Raw genomic sequence first — 22,735 nt, forward strand, 5'->3', positions numbered from 1 at the left:
TGAATATTTATAAAGCAAAAATTATTATTATTAGCATTAACATTGGGATAATACTGTCAGGAATGGATATGAAATGACTTGTTTGGATAGCTAAAATTTAAAGATAGTAACTTTAGTGATGAAATTGTAAATGTCCACTTCTTTACTAACAAATCTTTTTTTATATTAAACTTATTTATTTATTGTATTCTGAGAGAGAGAGAGAGAGCGCGTTGGCATGTGGGAGCAGGGGGAGCAGTAGAGGGGGTGGGAAGGGAAAAGTAGAGAGAATCTTGAGCAGACCCCACACTGAGAATGGATCCCAACCTGGGGCTTGATCTCAAAACCCCGAGATCATGACCTGAGCTGAAACCAAGAGTTGGATGCTTAACCTAGGGCGCCTGAGTGGCTCAAATGATTAAGATGCTGACTCTTGATTTCAGTTCAGGTGGAGATCTCATGGTGGTGGGATCGAGCCACATATGGGGCTGCCAATTCAGCGGTCAGTCTGCTTGGGATTCTCTCCTTCTCTCACTGCCCCTCCCTCCATTTGCACACATGCTCTCTCTCTGAATAAATAAATCTTAAAAAAAAAAAAGTTGGATGTTTACCAGACTGAGCCACAACAGGTGCCCCTTTAGTAATAAATCTTAATCATTTAAAGATTTATCTGAGGGGTGCCTGGGTGGCTCAGTCAGTTAAGAATCCGGCTTCGCCTCAGGTCATGATCCTGAGGTCCTGAGATCTGGCACTCTATGGGGCTCCCTGCTCTGTTTCTCCCTGTGAGCGCCCTCCCCCACAAGGCCCGCCCCCTCACCATTCCATCCCTCCCACCCCACATGCTCTATCTCTCTCAAATACCTAAAAATCTTTTAAAAAATACAGTTTTATCTGAGATGTATATTAGGCTGCCTTTTTAAAAGCACAAGAAATGCTTATTAATGTATTGCATAATATCTCCTACATTTGCTTCTGGTCTCAGCACATGAATTTTTAATTGCTAATTTACTTATGTAAATATCAATCAATTTTGCTTTATTACTACGCTTGGATTACTGAGCATGTAATAGCTGTTTAATGTCTTCATTTGAAATAAAATTTAACTACAACAAAGAATATTGAACTTAAATACCCTTTTTTTGAATACTTTACCTTGTCAACAAGGGAGTGTACTATGCTGTCATACCAAAATGCCCTTTGGACTCAGTAATGATTCTGGGGATGTTTGTCTTCTTCTAAATGGTTCCAAACTAGTGTGTTTTGAGTTATTATGTCTGCTTTTTATAGCACTTCCCACTCCTGCTTTATTATCAGGTCGATTGTTGTCACTTCACACTAATGTTTTGAACTTATCTTTTCACTCTAATTTTTTATTTTTATTTTTATTTATTTATTTTTTTTAAAGATTTTATTTATTTATCAGAGAGAGAGGGGGAGAGAGCGAGCACAGGCAGACAGAATGGCAGGCAGAGGCAGAGGGAGAAGCAGGCTCCCTGCCGATCAAGGAGCCCGATGCGGGACTCGATCCCAGGACACTGGGATCATGACCTGAGCCGAAGGCAGCTGCTTAACCAACTGAGCCACCCAGGTATCCCTTCACTCTAATTTTTTAAAATTTACTTTTTATTTTTTATTTTTGTAAAGATTTTACTTATTTGTTTGACAGACAGAGATCACAAGTAGGCAGAGAGGCAGGCAGAGAGAGTGGGGAAGCAGGCTCCCTGCTGAGCAGAGAGCCTGATGCAGGGCTCAATCCCAGAACCCTAAGATCATGACCTGAGTGGAGGACAGAGAGAGAGAGTACAAGCAGGGGGAGCAGTGGGCAGAGGGAGAAGCAGGATCCCCGCTGAGGAAGGAGCCCAATGTGGGACACTACCTCAGGACTCTGGGATCAGGACCTGAGCCAAAGGCAGATGCTTAACTGAGTCACCCAGGTGTCCTTTTCCCCTCAACTTTTAATCTGGTTCTTACACTCTGCTGTGAGCTTAGAAATCAAGCAACAAAAAAAGCTTCTGAGAATTTCCTACAAAATGAAAGAGAAAGTTTTCATATAATACTGTACATGTGGTTTACTGAACTTATAAATAGTTATTTTGGTTACTTGTTTCTTCATTTTTTACCTGCAGGTTAAGTAGGCAAATTTACTGGGTAATTGAGTTCTGAACAGGTAGAATGATACTTATTACCATAAGCAAAGTTACTGTGTAAACATTTCCATGAGACATATTCTATTGTGATTAGACTTCAAAAATAAATTATAAGTATCATATTCTCATTAGGCAGAATTTAGAAACGAGACTAAAGTGACTTAGTCTTTCTGTACCAAATAAATAGGCGAAAATAGATGACAGAAGGAAGGAAGAGATGTTCTACAGCTACTGTGACATCCCTTCTGTCTTTCTTCTTCCTGTCTCCAATTTTTTGTGTGTGCGTGTGAGGTGTTTTATCTAGGCAAGAGTCTAGAGGGGTTAATTTGGATAATGGGCATGTTTAATAACAAAATCATACTAAAGTAATTTGAGGAAATGTGACATGACATAAACAACATATCATTTTTAAAAACCTAATATCCAAAGTGTACTGGGCAAAACCAGGAAAGTTAGTTAACTTATTTAAAGAAAGGTTCATCAACTTACAGCCAATGCAGCCTTGGCATGTGCTGGCAAAGAGGTTTGTCTGGTAAATGGGTGAGGACATTATTCATCAACGCTCTGAAAAAGAAAAGGAAGAAAAGAATTCACATTTTCCTGGTTCTTCTCTTGTCTTAAGTCAAACATGGTATTATCATTATTCTTTATAAAACCACAAAAATCTATTGTGTTAGTTGTCTTCTCTCTTTTTTTCTCTGTAAGTCTTGTTATATTTAAGTGATTGCTTGTTAGTAGTAAAATTCGACAAATGATAGTTGTCATATGGAAGAAGCAGCAAAGTTAGTAACTGAAGGAAAACCTCTTCCCATCAAAAGTGGGTAGTGAGAAGAAATTGATTTTCAATTAATGTTATTTTTCTTTACCAAGATTAATATGGGCAGTAATTGTGTACTTGAGAATATTTCAATAAAATATGGAAGTAAGGCTATATTTAGTTTTGATGGGCTCATATCCTAGAAGACAGACCGTATAAGATTATTAAAACTATAAAATAGCCATTAGAATATGATTAAGAGATGGTTTGTAGTTGTAAAGGCCTTTTTGGGGCTTTAACAATTCCATATTTAATGCTGTTAAACTTAAAGCAGAATTTTTATTCATGTCTTTTCCTTCAATTGAAATATTTGCTTTAATTTTTAGTACTTACAAGAGAATAAGAGAATTTAGTCCATAAAATGTTAGTGGGGAAATTCGACTGAGGTGATTATCTTCAATTATCCTGCCAGCCAGAAGAAAAAATTGATTCATTTATATATTTAGAATATAAAAACTATTACTATAAAATGCCATGTAAATTAAACATACAGCCATTCTAGTCTGTGGAGATCTTCAAAAACACCCGGCTTCAAGAAAGTTATTCTGTTATGGCTGAGATACCTGAGAAAAGAGAAATGACCACAAGAAATGTGTTACCTTCTTTTTTCTTGATTTTTTTTTTTTTAAGATTTTATTTTTCAGTAACATCTACACCCAATGTGGGACTTGAACTTAAAATCCTGAGATCAAGAGTTGCATGATCTACTGACTGAGCCATCCAGGCGCCCCAAATGTGTTACTTTCTTGATATCTTATAATAAGGAAAGGAAAAACAATAGTCATCCATCTTAGATTTTCTTATATGCTATTCTTATCACACCTTTTTCCTTCTTTGGGGTCTCTAAAAGGACCTGGTCACTTACCTTTTCATGTGTAGGTTTTAGTTCCCCTATAATCAATCAATCAATCAATCAATCACACTCTATTCATTCACCTATGCCTTTACTAATCAAATTGTTTTGCACACCTACTCTGTGGCACTGTGCTAGGTGTATCATCCCTTTCTTTGAGGCGCTTTGAGTCTAGAGGGAAGGTAGAATACGAACAGGTTATTATAGCAATGTGGGGAAAAGAGAGAAGTGCACAAGGTATGGTTGTTCTGACATTGCGCAGACAGCGCTTAGCTTTATTGGGGGTGGGGACTGCAGGGCACAGAGGAGTCAGGACACAGAAGCCTGTACTAAAGGGGCACAACAGGATGGATGGAGATTTGGATGAAGATGTCATTTGCAAAGCAAAGATTGGGTAGGAGTTCATATAGGCAGAGGAGATCGCTTATGCAAAAGCAAGAAGTCTGAAGGAGAGAGTAACAAGGGAAGAGATCACCAGGTATCTCAGTGCAGCCTCCCCCTGAAGGGGCTGGGAAGAGAGACAGGAAGTGAACCTGGGAGGCAGGCGAGGGTCTGTTCTAGAAAAAAAGGGACATTGCATGCCTTACCAAAGAGTTTGACCCCACTTTACCTGCCCAACTTTACTTCTAACCCTACTGCAGAGCGAACCAACTCTGTTCTGTTACGTTGCTCTTGCCCTTTTGCCATGTTTATTTCTACCTCAGTCTCTTGAGCACAGCAATGTGCTGCTCTCTCTGCTGTCAGTTCAAGTCCTGGCTTTGCTACTTATTAATAGTGTGACCTTAAGGAAGCAGTTAACTTCTGAAAGCCTCAGTTTTCCCAACTCTAACATGGAGGTAATATTAGTATCTACTTTATTAGGTTGTGGTAATGTTTGAGGCAACACATGTCATAAACACTCAGCACATATTGTTTATGACAACAGCACCTCTGTTCATGCTTACCATTCTGATTTCTCTTCTTTTTCCTCTCTGCCTACGATTCATATGGAAGTTTTAGTAGAAATTTTACTTCCAACAGATACTTGGACCACATGGATTTCTCTCTTTTCTGACAATTTTTAGAGTTGACATGTTATAAATTCCTCCTGCTGGTAGTCTCCCCTGTCCCTACCAGGTTTGACTTTTAGGGATAACAAGATATGATGCCCCGTATTATAGTGTATAGTGTCTTGCCTCCCTCTCTGGTTTTATCTTATTTTATTTTCCCCTCCCTTTTCCTCTGTTCATCTGTTTTATTTTGTAAATTCCATGTATGAGTGAAATCACATGGTTCTTTTCTTTCTCTGACTGACTTATTTCCCTCAGCATAATACTTTCTAGTTTCATCCATGTCATTGCAAATGGCAAGATTTCATTCTTTCTGATGGTTCAGTAATAACCCATTGTGTGTGTGTGTGTGTGTGTGTATTAACATTTTCTTTATCCACGCATCCTTTGATAGACATTTGGGCTCTTTCCATATTTTGACTATTGTGAATAGTAATGCTATAAGCATTGGGGTGCATGTGCCTCAGGGGTCTCCTTTAAAAGCCAATAGCAATCCCCTAGATACAAGGCATTTGACTCCTCCCACATCTTATACTCATCTGTTTAGCCCAGTCCTGTCTGTTTTCCCGAGTCATCCCTCACTATTCTAGATCCCAAATGGTCACTCATTTCAGTGAATCTTTTTTTCTTAAGATTTTCTTTTATTTATTTATTTTAGAGAGAAAGAGAGAGAGCAAGTGCATGCACAATCAGGAGGAGGGGCATAGAGAAAGGGAGAGAATCTCGAGCAGACTATGCTCTGAGTGCAGAGCCTGATGATGCCAGGATCAATCCCATGACTTGAGATCATGACCTTTGCCAAAACAACATCTGAAGAATCAGATGCTTAACTGACTGAGCTGCCCAGACACCCCTTTCAGTGAATTTAGTAGCAGTTTTGGTCTGAACAACACAGGTTTAGGATTTAATTAAGTAACCTCTTTTATAATTTTCTAATTATTTTGCATATAACTGATTTATCACAAAACTGGTTTTGTTTCCCCACCCTAGATTATAAGCTTCCAGAGGGCAAGAGGCATGCCTCTCTCTAGCAGTAACATAGCCCTTTGCCTGAAACTTTAGGGTGTAAGCTGCTGGAAGGAAGCCTGTCTGACTTATCTTTCTATGCCACCTCCCCATGGTGTCTAGCTGAGAAATTTACACACTGCAATGGCTAATGAATATTTATGGATGAATGAAAAGCAGGAACCTAATGATTATCACAGATAATCTAGAAGTGTGTGACATCTTTAATATCCAAACAATATTCTAGTGCTATGAATAACTATGGAGGGAGATGGCGGACCCTTTAAAATTTGTGATACTATTCTTCACATCTGTGGAACTCTAAACCAAGCCTGGACTATTGTTCACATCCATTGAACATTAAACCAAGCAGATGTGGTTTACTACGTTTTAAACAGATTCGTGGGGTATTAGAGAGAAAGATAGTCGGGAGTCTAATGGGAATGGATCCAGTATTGACTTTGGGTGATTTGCCAAGAGATTAAAGATCAGGGATGGGATAGAAGGGAAGAGGATTCGTCAAAAGTGGTTACTTTTAAGACTTTGAGTCTCCATGGCCCTTCTTTCATTTTACTAGTAAAATCATTAGGCAGTCTTTCCTCAATCCCAAACCCTCATGCCACAAACTAGGAATCTGGCTGGAATGAGTTTCTTGGATAAGGATTTTAAAAGGTAGTGTAAGATAGAAAGCAAGGGGGGCAGAAATGGAAATATAGGAAGTTGTTTCATTTGAAACCCAAGAGCGAGAGAAGCCGTAAGAGAATCTTAATCTCAGGAAACAAACTGAGGGGTGCTGGAGGGGAGGGGAGGTGGGAGGGCTGGGGTGGCTGCGTGATGGACACTGGGGAGGTTATGTGCTATGGTGAGGGCTGTGAATTGTGTAAGACTGATGAATCACAGACCTGTACCCTGAAACAAATAATACATTATATGTTAATAAAAAAAAGAATTAAAATAAAAAAAATACAGGAAGTTGTTGATTTAAGTGATTTTTGGTTATATTTCCATGTTATTAATTCTTACAGGAGGTTAGATTCAGCTGCTTAGTAAAACTCAACGAAATGAACTTTGAGAAAGCCATTTTTTAAAAAAAATTTCTTTTTGTTTTTAAGATTTTATTTATTTATTTGAGAGAGAATGAGTGAGAGAGAGCATGAGAGAGGAGAAGGTCAGAGGGAGAAGCAGACTCCCCAAGGAGCTGGGAGCCTGATGCGGGACTCGATCCTGGAAGTTCGTGATCATGACCTGAGCCGAAGGCAGTTGCTTAACCAACTGATCCACCCAGGTGCTCAGAAAGCCAATTTTAAAAAGCTTTTCTTTTAACTATAATGAAATATCATTTCATACCCATTAAGATGACTGTTAAAAAAATCCCCAAGCAACAAACTCCCAGACAATAAGAAGTATGGATGAAGATGTGAAGAAATAAGGACTACTGGAGTCAGGACTCAAGCATGGGCCTGTCTGAGCTGGAATCCCCCAGGGACAGGGCTGAGCCCACCCTTCCCTTGCTGTGGGCAGGAGGGCTGCTGAGCAATGGGCAAACTGCAGGACTGGTGAACTGATTGCGCAGGTACTTACAGTTTAGTAAGACTGTAGAGTCCTCGGAATGCATAGATGGGTATGGATCTAATCTTGTTGTTTTGCAGACACCTGTGAAGATAATTATAAAAAAAAATGACACAGTTTCAGTTTTGCAAGATGTAAAGAGCTCTTTGGGTGGGTGGTGGTTCTCCTAGCACAACAGGAATGGACTTAATGGATCACTGAATACACCCTTGTAATTGGTTAAGATGGTGCATTTTACATACTACTTGTTTTACCATAATAAACATTTTTTAAAAACTAATTGATTAATTAATTAATTTTCAGCATAACAGTATTCATTGCATAATAAACCTTAACAATTTATTTTAATTATTTTTTAATTTTTTATGAATTTATTTTTTAAAATATCTTATTTATTTATTTGACACAGAGAGCACAAGCAGAGGGAGCAGCAGGCAGAGGGAGAAACAGATTCCCCGCTGAGCAGGGAGCCTCACACCAGACTAGATCCCAGGACCCAGGTATCACAACCTAAGGGAAGGGAGCCACTTAACTGACTGAGCCACCCAGTTACCCCTAAGCCTCTCTTTTTAATTAAAAAAAGGTAGACCTAACGATAATTGAGTGAAACTAGATTTCATCTCATTTTGTTTTGCTGTTAACTTCATGTATGATTAGGCAAATTTTACTTAGAAATTCTAGTTATAAAGATGAATATGTAAGAGTTAAAAATATAATATTTGAATCTTCCTTAAGGAAAACTTTAAGGCATAGTAAGGCACTCAGTACTCCAACAGGACCAGAAATCAGACTTTTTAACATTTCCTGCTATAATAGAAAGATTGGCATTTAGCATAACGCTGGCAAAAGTACAAGTATGTGACATCTTTAAGGTCCTGGATCATATTCCATGTTAATCACAAATCTGCCTAGCAAGTTAGCTTTTAATTTTATTAATTTGACCATCCAAGCCTTGCTCCAAAAGTGTTTGATGAAGCTTAGAAGGAGTATTTATGGCAAAAGAAAAAAAAAAAGAAGTAAAAAGACCCAGGACTAGAAGAATATAAATTAGACCTGCAGGTCAAGACAAGAATGCAATCTTAAATAGTTAACTAGTCATCCAGGATGATTGGCCTCGGGTTAACTGGAGGTCAAAGGAAACAGATACCAGAACCCAAGCAATTGCATCAAATGCACCCTTGCAAAGCTTTGTCCCTCTGTATGTACTGGCCCCAAGTTTTAGGAAACGACAAATAAGGGCTTTAAGCCTGACTTCTTGTACTGAATACAGGTCACCATTGTCCTTTAGGGAGTTCTGAAGTTTATATATATATTTTTATAAATACAAGGAGAAATAAGGTAGAAACCAATATGAACACATTTTTAAAGAGATTTATTTGTTTATTTTAGAGAGAAAGACAGACAGAGAGCACAGAGAGAATCTTTAGCAGACTCCCAGCTGAGTGCAGAGCCCAGCTTGGGCTTGAGCTCACAACCTTGAGATCGTGACTTGAACCAAAATCAAGAGTCGGACACAGAGCACCTGAGTGGCTCCATCAGTTAAGTGTCTGCTCTGCCTTCAACTCAGGTCTAGATCCTGGAGTCCCAGAATCAAACCCTGCATCAAGCTCCTTGCTCAGCAGGGAGTCTGCTTCTCCCTCTGACCCTTCCCCCTCTCATGCTCTCTCTCTCAAATAAATAAATAAAATCTTAAAAAAAAAAAAAAAAAGAGTCAGACACTTAACCAGGCACTCTCAGTATGAACAAATTCTTAGTTAATTAGAAATTTTGATTCAAGGGGATTCCCCATTTCTCCAACATGTAAGAAAACCTAAATTTGATTTTAAAAATGTTATTAAATTTACTATGCACTTAACAATTTCACGGAACGTACTGACTGTGATTTCCATTACAAAATAGGGAATGCTAATACGCAGAGAAGCTTACGCATGTATTTATTTGTTTCTAAGTATTTTCATGATTAATGATTAATAGACTGTATTGCATGAAGGTTGAGCAAAGCTATATCTCTAATAATCAAGTAGAATTTTTTTGTAATTAAGCTATTTTGATCTGTTAGTTAAAACAAATTGGCTGTTCAAGAAGTAATTTGGGACGCCTGCTTGGCTCAGTAAGTAGAGCACATGACTCTTGATCTTGGGGTGGTGGGTGTGAGCCCCACGTTGTGTAGAGATTACTTAAAAATAAAATCTTAAAAAAATTAGTTCAATGTTTATTATGTAAAAATGATAAACTACTGTGTTGTATAAACCTGAATTTTGATGTTTAAAATTGGAGTACTAACTCCTTTTAAACATGTGGACATAAGGTGGTGCTACAGATCAGAAAAATTCTTCAGCCTCCAAAAATCAGAAAATAGAATACAGAAGCATTCTCTTGAAATATTTACACAAGGCCTAATTTTGAAAAGCACTTCTCTCGATTGTTAAACATCCAGTAGTTTTGAATGTCATTTTTAGTGAGATTTTTATTTTTAAATATGAAACATACTTTTTTTGCAGATTATCTGGGTTTTGAGTACATTTCATCGAATAGATTAATTTTTATTCTGATTTTGTTCTATTTCTGTTATCTTAAAGAAGAACGTACAGATACATATACAACTATGTATGAGGTTTCTTCAGTGTAAGACCAGAACTAAAACAGACATAGGTATGAGAATGAATCTAGGAATTCTCGGATGTTTTCTAGAGATCATGATTCAGGCTGAGGATATTTAAACCGAACAGTTCAAGTATGATATCATATCAAGTATGATAGTCACAGAGTTGGACTGAATCACAGGTAAGCACAAACTGCACCATTATGGATTTGGGGAGTATACATGAAAATGCTGAACTGATGGGAATCTAGCATGTCAGATACTACATGAATCGAAAATAAAAAACTGCATGGCAGATATGAAAATGGAATTAAGTCCCCAAAACAACATGCTCTGGGGTTTCCAACCACCACGACTTGCTCTCTTAGGTGGAGAACGAATTTGCAAACATATGGAAGAAAATTCTTCACAGGCTAGTGTGTGTGCCAGAAGAACTCATATCTCGCATGCTCCTGTTTCTTTGAGAATAAATGTGATTTTTCTAGAATGACTTCTAGAACTCCTCAAAAAAACAGTTACCTGGTAGTCTTTAGCTAACAGCTAAATAATTTTCCAAGGACAGATTGGACTTAAGTGGTGATATAGTGTTGTTATGTGCAGAGGTGGGAAAAGACAGGCCAAAATGGTGTGTTAATTTTAACACGGGAATTAAATTTTTTCTTACAGTTTTTGAAGATTATAGTACTTCTTGAAGCCATCAGGAGGAAGCTTTCGTATTAAGTTCCACTGAAGCGACCTGGAATAAATGTAAATTGTGGTTCTTAAAGTGTTTCTTTCTTTACTTTTAAACTACAACAGTTTACAGAACAGTATAAATAATTACAAGCTTGATTTAGTGTAGTACCAACTTTCAAGAAACATTTTATTTCATGGTGTTACTCTCATATCCATAGTACTATTTGAACCAAGTCTAACTGTTAGTTTTGTATTACTAAAGATATTTGTCTTAAATTTAGGCTACAACATTGTAATTCTAACAAAACACAAAATAATGTAACTGGGAAAATAATTATCAGTTCATATTCCTTTTTTCTTTTTATTTAACAGACACTAGAAACCATCTTGGTTTTGAAGTGACAATAAAAACACTATTTTCTGTGTAAAGAACATATAAGAGCTTAAGTAATTTTATATTCTTCAGTATTTCATTGCTCACATTCCACTACTTTTACTTCCTTTTAAAATTAATTACGAAGGCAACTGTCAATTGGTCAGTACAACTGAACCCTCTTTATTCAATAAATGATTTCATTTCAATTTCTAGGAAATTTTATAGAAAGATTTCCCCTTGAATCACAATTTGATACGTAGTTTGGCACAAACTAGGTGCACATAATTGTGGTTGTACTGGAAAGGACCTAAACCTTTAATGTCTTAAAGAAAAACAGTGTAAGGCAGTAGGAACAAACTTAAAGAAGCAAAAAACCAAACCAAATGGACAAACACCCAAATTGTTGCTGCTGGAGTCCCTTGCAAGAACCATACACAATATTTACTTGTCAATCTCTTTAACTGTGAAAACATCGATTTCTACTAGATGACCTATAATAATATGATGCTTACTGTCTTTATATAATACGATGGAGCAGATGTTTCTTGTTACATTGTCTCTAGGTTGACCACTGTGGGATAAACACTTGGAGATGCTTGACGGGCAAAAAGGACTCGGTTACAACAGCTACAACAGCATCATACAGTAGGCACTACCAATGTTATTTGTTATATTGGTTTGGACCAGTGTTGCTTAAATTTGATAGTGAAGACTTCTTAAAGCAAAATAATTTCTCAGACTCCCTCAGAACACATCTTTGGGATCTGAGAAATATTATTCTAGAGTCTAGGAGACCATGTATTATCGATGGGGATGTTATTGCTCTGAGGTGTGAAAACCGGTTTTTAAGGAGGGAGGAAAAAAATCTCATTTTACCTTTTTAAATGGATGAAGAACAGGTATACATACAGATATAGACGAGTATATGTATAATATTAAAATTTCACAGGAGGGGACAAATAGAAAAAAAATGTCTAAAAAAGCTTGGAGGGTAGTAATGAAAAGAAAAAGGAAAACTTAAGTTCTAGACTGTACATAACAGTCATTAGTGGTTTTTTAATGAATGAATGCCAAAGGCTGATTAACTATGAACTCTCTCTTGAAATCATTCGTAGCTGCCGGGCTATCTCTAAATGTTCTTTCATTTCTTATGTTAGCTAAATGAGAATTCCTGTCCTCCTAATCCTTCTCACTTGGCTTGGATCTTCAATTCTGCTTTACATCTTGTCGTACATGTTTCTGTTGTTTAAAAACAAATGGTTGAATATTTGAGTTTGATTTAAATCTATTGATAAAAGCTTAGTGTGTTTTCAAAAATGTGTTCATTCATTCAGGCATTCATTCATTTTCTCAATGTATGTTGAATGCCTTCCATTTGTACTTTGGGATAATGTCACTGCTCTTAAGAAGCTTATACTCTATTAGGGTGACAAAGAACCTATTTTATCTATAAATAGAGGGCTTCTTTGGATGATAACTTTAGTTTTATAGCCTAGGGCTAAAAAGGCTATCATCTTGTTTTATTTTTTATTTATTTTCATATGACTTCATTTCAGAAACAGTGTTCAGGGTTTATGGTATCTGTTAGGAACTTTGGAGGAAATATAGAAAAACTCCATTGAGCTTCTGGCACTTCTCTTTTTCAGGTAGAGAAGATTAAGACTCCAATCACTATAGCACAAGGAAGGATGATGTGCTTCAAAGAGACACGAGTGGGGTTCTATGAGAGAATCCAGGAAGAAGAGGCGAATTGCACATGAGTGGAAAGGTTACACTGGAGGGAAGGTAGGCTCATTTAAGGATTCCTAAATTATGTTTCTTAGAAAGTTGGCTTTTATTGATAGTGCCTAGGATTTATAGGTGACTTCTTTCTAAATGATGTCAAATATTTTAACAAATAGCATTCTCCATATTTTCATAATACCCTGTTGAAATGGAAGTGTTATTCTTACTGAATAGGACAAGCCAAAAAAACTTTTTAATATGATAAATTTTTGTGTTTTAAAATGTAATATTCCAAGTCTGACTCTTTACAAAGTGGTGTGTGTGTGTGCAAAAGAGAGAAACTACCTAGTTTAATTATTATTGCCAAAGTTAGCTATAGTTTTGATAAAGTTCTTACAATTAGATTGTGTAGTTTAGTGATTAAATTCCAGGATCTTTCAGTCAGCACTCACACAGTCAAAACTTAATGTTTAGGAAGCTCGAACAAGACATAAATCATCATATTTATCTGTCTCTTTTGTTCAATTGCATTTATGTGAAAGGTCTTAAAAATTCCCACTTCAATAAATATTCCTGGGATTATTGGTTTCTTTGATACTTATATATGATTATATATGATTTAGTCTATTTCCAGCATTTCCCTATGAGAGTTCCAATTCAAAATACAGAATGAGCTCTGTAATAAAATTTGATATTTACTTTTTTAATGTATTTGCTGTAAAGCCTACAGTTCCTTTCTCTGTGGAATCGAACGAAGACTGGGGCGAGTTGTGATGCTGAGCTGGAGTTAACGTTTACTGCAGAGTAAAGTAGAAATGGACAGCTTCAATCAAGCTGCTCAAACCAAAGCACACGAAATTGCTATTTTTTAACAAAAAATAAAGTGTTACAGACATAGACTCCTGAGCTTTGTTTCTACATCTCCAAATGCCTGTTGAGAATTTCTATTGACTGATCTGTTAACCCAAAGTTGGAAAAGGCATCAAAGATTGGAGTCCTAATCTTTCCCACTTTCTGTCACCAAGTCCCCATCCCCCCAGCATGCTATTACTCAGGAAAGCCTGAAATCATTTTGGGCATTTGCGTCTCCCTTGCTTTCCTGTAGCCCATCGTCATGAGGAGCTATCCCATGCCAGTTTTCTTCTCTATACCAAGGACTGAAAGCTGGTGGCCCACAGGACTGCACACACCTCTTTATGAATGTATTTATGAATGTTCTGAGCCAGTACATTTTAATGCCTTTGGGTATTCTTTAAAGACATGTGCTCTCTGGTTAGTCATTTCCTATCTTCTTCCATTCCTCCAGATCTCTCCCTCTCTTCCTTTCTTATGCAAAGGTTAGTTAATTTGTGGAAGAACAGATTCAGTTCTTACTTGTAGGAAGGGGAAAAATGAGACTGGCAGCCTCAGGGTATTCTTTGACTGACTTTCTGGTAATATGATATGAACAGTGGGGGCGATAAATGTTTCTCCTTGAAAATAGAATGAAATCATCTCAATTTTTTCACCAAGCAGGGCCAGTCATGATTTAAATCATGGAAACTCTTCACAGAACCTCAGATTATTATTTTATTCTAGTAAAATATTATTATTGTTTTCTATTAAGACTAATTAGTATGAAAAAGAGCTATGGTGACTTGAGGATAGACTAGAATGCCAGCCTTAGTTCAGGCGGGACTGTCAGCTCCTTTGGGGAAAACAAGTCTTTGTGGTTTAACCTGTTTGATGCTTTTAGCTCATTACCAATTTGGATAAATTCTGCAGGTCACCATTGATTGAATAAACCCTCCCAGATTTTGTTAATTTAATGGCATCCTGGCTGACAGAAACTGAGCTCTAGCTCTCTCTGCTTCTTATACGTCAAGCATATGAGTTGCCATGTTATGTGGTTTGCGTTGGCAAAGGCAGGACTTGCCCATATTTGTAAACTTAAGAATTACTCCTATTCTGTCTTCATGTACTCAAAAGTCAGAGCCATATGGCACTAAAACATCTGGATGAAACAAAAAACTCAGCAAAAACATCAGATTAAAATATCTTCCCTCTACTGATTTCTTTTGAAAAGTTTCAGCCAAATGTGTGTGACTGTGTTGCTAAAGTTTGCTGAATTCAAATTAGTACTGGATCAACAAACCACTTATTATGAGGATAAGTTTCTTTTACATACAGAAGTTTGAGTTATTGGTGAGGGGGGAGACATCAACATCTCCGAGCCAAATGTGATTCAGAAGAGTTAGATTTTAAATGTGAAGTAAGTTCTGGGAATATTTTATCCCATTTATTTCACTTGTCTTCTTTTTTTATTTAGCGATAAGAGTGTTTCCAACAAAGTCTAAAAGAGCTCTTTCAATAAATGTCAGTTCTTGTAATAAGACAGCTCTATATAATAGTTTAACTGGCAGCCTTTTTTTTTTTTAGTAGCACACAAATGACGACATCTTTTGTTTAGAGAAAATATGATAATACTAAATATTAAATGGGATTATTATGAGGGTTTACATAAGTTAATATATCTAAATACACCATAGGATTATTATGAGGGACTAAATAAATTAATATGTAGAATAAGTTAAAGTGGAACCTAGCATTTAATAAGTGTAAAATAAATAGCAGCAATCATTATAATTGACCGAGAACAATGACATCATCTTTGAATAAAAATGCATTACTAATGACAAGGCCTTAATTATGATACAGTTTTACAGGTGCTATTCTGGCTGTCAGGATGAAGCCATTCTTTTCTACTTACATTACAGTCACATTTGAAGAAACTGATGGAACAGCTCGTAAATTGGTCTCATCACAGTCAACCTCTAAACCTCGGCAAAGACATTGCATGGGCACAGAACCGACCACTGAATAAGAAGGAAGTTGTAAGGAATGGGGATAGTGAGGGACCAGGAAGAGGAGGGTAATGAAAAGAAAGAAATGAAAAGCTATGAGAAAATTATTTAGTACAAAAGTATGTTTTACCCAAGCAATATGGGCAATGCTTTAAATTAAGGTAACAAAGTTTGCTTTTAATTTAATGTTAAAATGATGCTACAACATTAAGATAAAACAGACACATTTACCAGCCCATGCATTTCTGTAAATAGCAGACTACTCTTTTCCATTTGTTGCAAAATGACTGATGTCATCTGCTTTTACTCACCTAAGGTGAGTGGTTATGTTCAGAGGTGATATGATAGCGGATGATGGGCTTTAATGTCCATATTAAAGCTGCTATTTAAGACTAAAGTATTAATAGCATAATCAAACTCTTAAGGGAAGACTAAGTTATTTTTAACTAGTGAGAAAGAGAACTAAACATGAACCATGGTGTTGGTAGAATTCTTTTTTTTGTTTTTTCCTGGAAAATTCAGGAGTTCTTTAAAGAATTTTTTTTTTTTTTTATGATCTTCTTTTGGCTTATGTAGGGATGTAAGGATGTCTAAAAAGTCATTTATGGGAGTGAACTTTTTTTATGCATAGCCAACCATTCTATTCTCACTGCTAATGTTGGGGAGAGGGACAATTGGACGTTGGCCTTTGGCCATCTTGTGGGGCTGCAGTCATAGTCTTAAAGATGTGATCCCATAGTTCTAAAGTCTACTAGAGACTTGCATGTGTGATGTGTTCATATGGCTCAATAGTAGAATAAGATTGTTATTCCATATAATAGAGTGTGATTCCTGCTGCTGTGGGGAATGGTTGGTGAACAAGAGTTATGAAAAGTGCTTTCCCTCTACATTTACTTTAAAACCCTGACCTGAATAGCAGAGGTTACCGACTCATGTCTACAGGGCACTGGCAAAACAGGTGTTGGCCTTATCCAGATGTCCCAGTGGACCTGCTTCTCCTGTTGCCATATTAGGATAGGAACATGTATAGCCAAGTCAACCAACTTTCTCAAAGAAGCCAGAAATACAATGTTGTGTTGATGATTACCTATTTGAAAAATGAGAATTGCCAACTCAAAATATTTTAAAACATCACGGAACAAACAAAACTTTCTATGAGAATTTTCTGCTGGTAGGCTTCTAGTATATGATTTTTACAGTCAAGCTTCCACAGAGCAGAAAAGTGTCTTATGGCAAAGAAGAGATTTCTATGACAAAGCTGGTGGATGACTAGTAATGTGCACAGTTGAGTAGTAAATGGGACTTTGACCTAGTAAATATCTCTTTGCTCAGCTATGGGGTGACAGGTGTTCTTCCTCTCCTCCCAAATAACTCTCCTGACTATTTTTCAGGGTTATAAGAGATCAAAATCATAACTTAGGATTTGTGTTTTTTGTAAACAGAGTCTCCGCCAAGAACTTTTAAACAGTTTTATGGTTGTAAGTAACCATTTTGGCTATGGATCTCTGAAGCTGAAAACTGATTCTGTCTCCAGTTATAAGCCATGTCTAACTTGAGTGTTGTGGGGAAGGAAGGGTGTGGATTGGGAGAGAGGATGAAGGGTTTGAGCATGAGACTAGGAAGGGTAAAAATGGAGGTAGTGAAATTAACACTACTTCCAATGTATTTTTTCTGTTTATATTGACGGAGTTAAGATAATTCATATATGTTGATTAACAAGGGTTACCTGTAATAAGGAAAAATGAAAAAATAACACCTAAATATCCAACATCAAAAGAATGATTAAGCACATTATTTCACTTAAAAATATATTATATAGTATTTTCAAAAACAGCTTGTAACAGCATGGATACCTGATTATGCTAAAATGCTAAGTGAAAATATGATAAAAATGCTTTGTACAGGAAATTTCAACAATGTTAAAATAAAAAAGATTAATAATGCACCAACAAGTTAATGCCGGTAGCCTCTGAGTGATGAAATAATGGTTGAGTAAACAAACAATTCTAAATCTTTGTCCTTTCCATATCCCTCAAGTTTAAACTTTAATAATACATTGGTTAATGATAGATATATTTTCCAAGATATTGTTCTTGAGAGGTGACTTTATAAAAGCCAATTCCTCACACTCTTACACCCAGCCAAAAATTATTATAAGCCATTCTCAGTTTAATTTCCAATAAATCCTTCTAATAATCATTTACATAAGGTAGTACAAAAGGAACTTAAAGTTTCACCCCCAAATTTACACTACTCTTTCCATTCTGTTCCATACTGCTTTTATGCTTGCAAAAGACATTTAGTTATTTATTACCACCGCATTCTGAACTATCTTTATAAGAACTCTAATTGAAGATTATATATTTGTTTTTTACTAAAAACTGATAAAAAAATTTTTTTTTTGGTATATCATTTACTGTATAGCTCCATTCTTCCTATGTAGTTATACTTAAGGACACACTTCTCCCAGAGTTCAGAATTAGGCAAAAAGTTATCTCTCTTGCTGACTTGATCTGTTTTTTCCCTCATTTGTTTGTCTTTGCTTTACAAGCTGGACTATAAAAGTTATGTAACCCATTATCGTCCTTCTTTAGCCTGATGACTACAAAATTCAGTACTAAGCCTTGGAAACAGATACTGAACTTTTCTCAGTGAGGATTTCCTTATATAATTTTTCTTCCCATTTCTTTCCCATTCACTGTTGAATTTTTGTCTTATATGGTATATTAATGAATTAAGTCTGTTAGCAGCCAGATTTTTATTGTAAACTGCATAAAATCCATTTAGGAATAAGGAGATACAGAAAGATTCAATTAAAATTTAAGAAATGAAAATTTCTTAATTTTTAAATTTAAGATATGAAAAGAAAAGGCAATACAACAAAACAAGAAAAAAACCCCTGTGTTTTGAGATAACATGGCATAATCGTTTAATTTTTTTGTGTTGTATTAGCAGGTAAATTACACCTGTTACATTTTTTCTTTCCCAGAAGGATTTAGGGATCAAATAATTTGGTCTCTGTGAGAAAATGTGAGGCTGAGACAGATTGCTGAGTAGCCTGTGTGTTTACAGGATGGATGTACATGTCTTTAAATTGGGGATTGTTAGTATTTTTTATTAATCTCATTTGAATATTGAAGACAAAAAAATTAAACCTTTTTTAAAAAGCTTGACTTTACAATTTGTGATAGAACATAAAGGAAAAATTATAGTAAGGCCCACCTCTCCCTCACTATTTAACCAAGGTTTTGTAAAACTAGGACCAAAATTGTAGCTCTAAGGCACAAAATTATATTTCCATAATTTATTAGAAAAAACAAAATTTATTAAAAGGAGTTGTTTACAAGGTCTTCCTGTTCTAAAGTATCACAGTCAGTCCTGAGGTTGTACCCTCCCACCACCCCTTCAGTGTTTTTGGAGGTTTTCAGTATGTGACTAAGCATAGCAGGTTATAATTAATGAGGTTTTTTGTAGTTCTAAAGTAGTTTAGACTCCAGAAGCTTTTTCACTTGCAGACATTAAAATGCGAACAGCTCCTCTGCTCTTCCTTTTCTACAATTTCCTTTGTATCAGAGCCTATGATTGTGAAAAAGGGACATAAAGTAGTAATCTTGGATGATGGACATTAATTTTGTTCACAATATCTAGCATGATATATTGCTTTTATCCTTAAGATCCTTGAGTCACTTTTAAATAAAATCCCCAAATTAAGGCTGCATGTCTAATAGAGTTTGCTGTTAGAAGACTATAGCTAACCTTTTCAAACAAATATGTTGGATCCAACTTTTGAAAACATGGTATCTTTTTATGAACTCATGGAAAAGGAGACTCAGTCCTTTTGATTACTTACAGCATTCCGATGTTTGTGTCTCAAAGGGATATGGGGAAGTCATTCTGTAGTAACTGACGAAATACTTGTCAAATTGCAAAGACCATCCATTATTGTCTCCTAAAATAAAAATCAGAGAGCAGAGAAGTTTAAGAAAACAGAAAAAATCTGGTGTGTTGGGAAAAATAGTTCTTCTCTTTAAAAGAAACAAGAGATTCTCAGACTTAGTAAGATAAACATCATCTGGGAGCTTGTTGACAATGTATATTTCTAGCTCCCCCACCCAGAGGTCCTGATTTTATAGGTCTGAGATGTGTCCCCAAGTCTCCACTATGGGCACTGTAGGTGCCTCTTCTGTAGGTGAGTCTTCTGCAAGTAGTATTTGAACCACATTTAAAGAAACAGTACTTTCTTAAGTACTGAAATATAGCACACTGTTCCTAGATTATTAGTTATGATTCCTTCAATAATCTCCTGTCATTTAAATTGATGTTGGAGGTGTGTTGACATGGATAGACAGTCATGGCTGTTAAAGAAAAGAAGAAAAAAATAACATGCTCAGCAAGATTGCATTCCTTTTTTTTTTTTTTTTTTTTTTTAAGGGCACTATGGTGTCAGGGATGGTTTTAAGAGGAATTCTCCTCTGGGGGGGCGGGAGGAGCAAGATGGTGGAGGAGTACGAGACTAAATATCATCAAGTCCCAGGAGTTCAGATAGATAGTTATCAAACCATTCTGAACACCTACAAACTCAATAGGAGATCAAAGAGAAAAAGAGCGGCAATTCTAGGAACAGAAAAGCAACCACTTTCTGGAAGGTAGGACATGGGGAGAGCGATATACAGGAAGATAAATTGCAGGGGGAGGGGGGTGGCTCCCGGGAAGCAGTGGAGCACAAAATCAGAACTTTTAGAAGTCTACTCCACGGAGGGATGTCACTCCAGAGGCTAAGCCGGGGGTGCAGCCCTTGTGCAGACAGTGTGGTCTCACGATGCATGGGGTCACAAAAACACCAGGGGTGTCTGAGTGTCACAGAACCCCCAGGTATCAAAGCAGGGAATCCAGCCGCAGAGACAGAGCTGAGGAGTGGGCTCTCAGCTCGGGGTTACCTTAAACCCTGATCTGAGGCAAAGTCAGGCCACTGCTCTTGGAGCAGAGACCATACAAGTGGCAGATCCAGGGAGACCACTTCCTTCTGTGGGAGGAGTGGCATGGGAGCACGCTGCAGGAGTCTGCTGGGTTTGAAAGCTCCAAATGGGGCTGTATGCCAGAGATAGAAATGTTCAGTCACAGGCTGGGTGATGGGTGAGCACTCCTATTCCATCCCTTCATCATGTTTATCCTTATTTTTGACTATATATATATATATATATATATATATATATATATATATGAAAGTTTTTCTTTCTTTAAAATTTGGGGAGGCAGTTTCTTCAAAAAGACCAAAATACACCCCAAATCAAGTGTATGGCCCTATTCTATTCACCAGTCTATGTATGGCCCTGTTCTATTCACTATTTTTTTCTCCTTTCTTCTCCCCTCAGTTTTGGGTCTCTTCTGATTTGGATATTGTATATTTTTCTGGGGTCATTGTTACCTTTTTAGTATTTCTTATCTGGATAAAGTGACAAGGTGGAAAAACTCACCTCAAAAAAAAAAAAAAAAGAACAAGAGGAAGGAGGAAGTACTGATGGCTAGGGACCTATTCAATATAGACATTAACAAGATGTCAGAACTAGAGTTTAGAATGACAATTATCAAGGTCCTAGGTAGGCTCAAAAAGAGCATTGGAGATACTAGAGAATTCCTTTTTGGAGAAATAAAGTCCCTTTCCAGATAAATAAAAGAACTAAAATCTAACCAATTTGAAATAAAAAAAAGCTTTTAATGAGGTACAATAAAAAATGGAAGCTCTTGGGGTTCTGGGTGGCTCAGTAGGTTAAGCCTCTGCCTTCGGTTCGGTCTCAGGGTCCTGGGATCAAGCCCCACACCGGGCTCTCTGCTCACTGGGGAGCCTACTTCCCCCTTTCTCTCTGCTTGCTTCTCTGCCTACTTTTGATCTCTCTGTCAAATAAATAAATAAAATCTTAAAAAAAAAAAACACGGAGGCTTGGGATGCCTGGGTGGCTCAGTGGGTTAAAGCCTCTGCCTTCAGCTCAGGTCATGATCCCAGGGTCCTGGGATAGAGCCCCACATCGGGCTCTCTGCTCAGCAGGGAGCCTGCTTTCTCCTCTCTCTCTCTGCCTGCCTCTCTGCCTACTTGTGATCTCTGTCAAATAAATAAACAAAACAAAACAAAACAAAACAAAACAAAACGGAGGCTCTTACTGCTAGGATAAATGAGGCATAAGAGAGAATTAGTGATATAGACCAAAGGATGGAGCATAAAGAAGCTGAGAAAAAGAGATATAAAAAACTACTAGACCATGAGGGGAAAACTAGGGAGATAAATGATACCATAAGATGAAATAATATTAGAATAATTGGGATCTCTGAAGAAGAAGAAAGAGAGAGAGGGGCAGAAGGTATGTTGGAGCAAATTATAGTAGAGAACTTCCCTAATTTGGCAAAGGGAATAGGCATCAAAATCCAGGAAACACAGAGAATACCCCTCAAAATCAAGAAAAATGGGTCAAGACCCCGTCATCTAAGAGTAAAATTTAAAAGTCTCAGTCACAAAGAGAAAATCCTGAAAATAGTTTGGGACAAGAGATCTGTAACATAAAACTGTAGAACTATTAGATTGGGGGCACACCTATCCACAGAGACCTGGCAGGCCAGAAAGGACTGGCATGATATATTCAGAGCACTAAATGAGAAAAATATGCAACCAGGAATACTATCATTGAAAATGGAAGGAGAGATAAAAAGCTTCCAGGACAAACAAAAATTAAAAGAATTTTTAATTCTTTTACAGTCCTACAGGAAATATTGAAAGGGGTCCTTTAAGCAAAGACTCTAAAAGTAACAGATGAGAAAGAAACAGAGGCTATATACAGTAACAGTCACCTTACAGGCAATAGAATAGCACTAAATTCTTATCTTTCAATAGTTACCCTGAATGTAAATGGTCTAAATGCCCCAATCAAAAAAAAAAAAAAAAAACCCAGAATATCAGAATGGATATAAAAAATAAGACCCATCAATATGCTGTCTGCAATAAACTCATTTTAGACCCAAAGATACCTCCAGATTTAAAGTGAGGGGGTGGAAAACAATTTACCACACTAATGGACATCAAAAGAAAGCTGGGGTGGACATCCTTTG

At 36.8% G+C, this 22,735-nt stretch overlaps 1 protein-coding gene and 1 long non-coding RNA gene across 4 annotated transcripts in view; one reads left to right on the forward strand and one right to left on the reverse strand.

Moving 5' to 3' along the window:
• The window catches only part of RXFP1 (relaxin family peptide receptor 1), a 68,656-nt gene that overhangs the window by 22,948 nt on the left and 22,973 nt on the right, over window positions 1-22,735 (reverse strand). Inside the window, exons 2-8 of the mRNA XM_059374561.1 lie at window positions 19,491-19,589; window positions 15,547-15,652; window positions 10,686-10,757; window positions 7,432-7,503; window positions 3,435-3,506; window positions 3,277-3,348; window positions 2,616-2,690 (exon numbers count right to left, since the gene is read on the reverse strand). Of these exons, the coding sequence (XP_059230544.1) occupies window positions 2,616-2,690; window positions 3,277-3,348; window positions 3,435-3,506; window positions 7,432-7,503; window positions 10,686-10,757; window positions 15,547-15,652; window positions 19,491-19,589 (568 nt within the window). The remainder of the gene's footprint in view (window positions 1-2,615; window positions 2,691-3,276; window positions 3,349-3,434; window positions 3,507-7,431; window positions 7,504-10,685; window positions 10,758-15,546; window positions 15,653-19,490; window positions 19,590-22,735) is intronic.
• Window positions 1,444-13,682, forward strand: LOC132000793 (uncharacterized). 3 transcript variants are annotated; one of them, XR_009399458.1, is made up of 5 exons: window positions 1,444-1,567; window positions 10,688-10,768; window positions 11,636-11,717; window positions 12,719-12,857; window positions 13,521-13,682. It is a non-coding gene; the product is annotated as an uncharacterized LOC132000793 (long non-coding RNA). The 3 variants fall into 3 exon arrangements; XR_009399459.1 differs by lacking the exon at window positions 1,444-1,567 and adding an exon at window positions 7,855-7,919; XR_009399460.1 differs by lacking the exon at window positions 1,444-1,567 and adding an exon at window positions 10,133-10,203.

Source organism: Mustela nigripes, chromosome 1 (genome assembly GCF_022355385.1).
Source record: "Mustela nigripes isolate SB6536 chromosome 1, MUSNIG.SB6536, whole genome shotgun sequence".
NCBI classification, from domain to species: Eukaryota; Metazoa; Chordata; class Mammalia; order Carnivora; family Mustelidae; genus Mustela; species Mustela nigripes.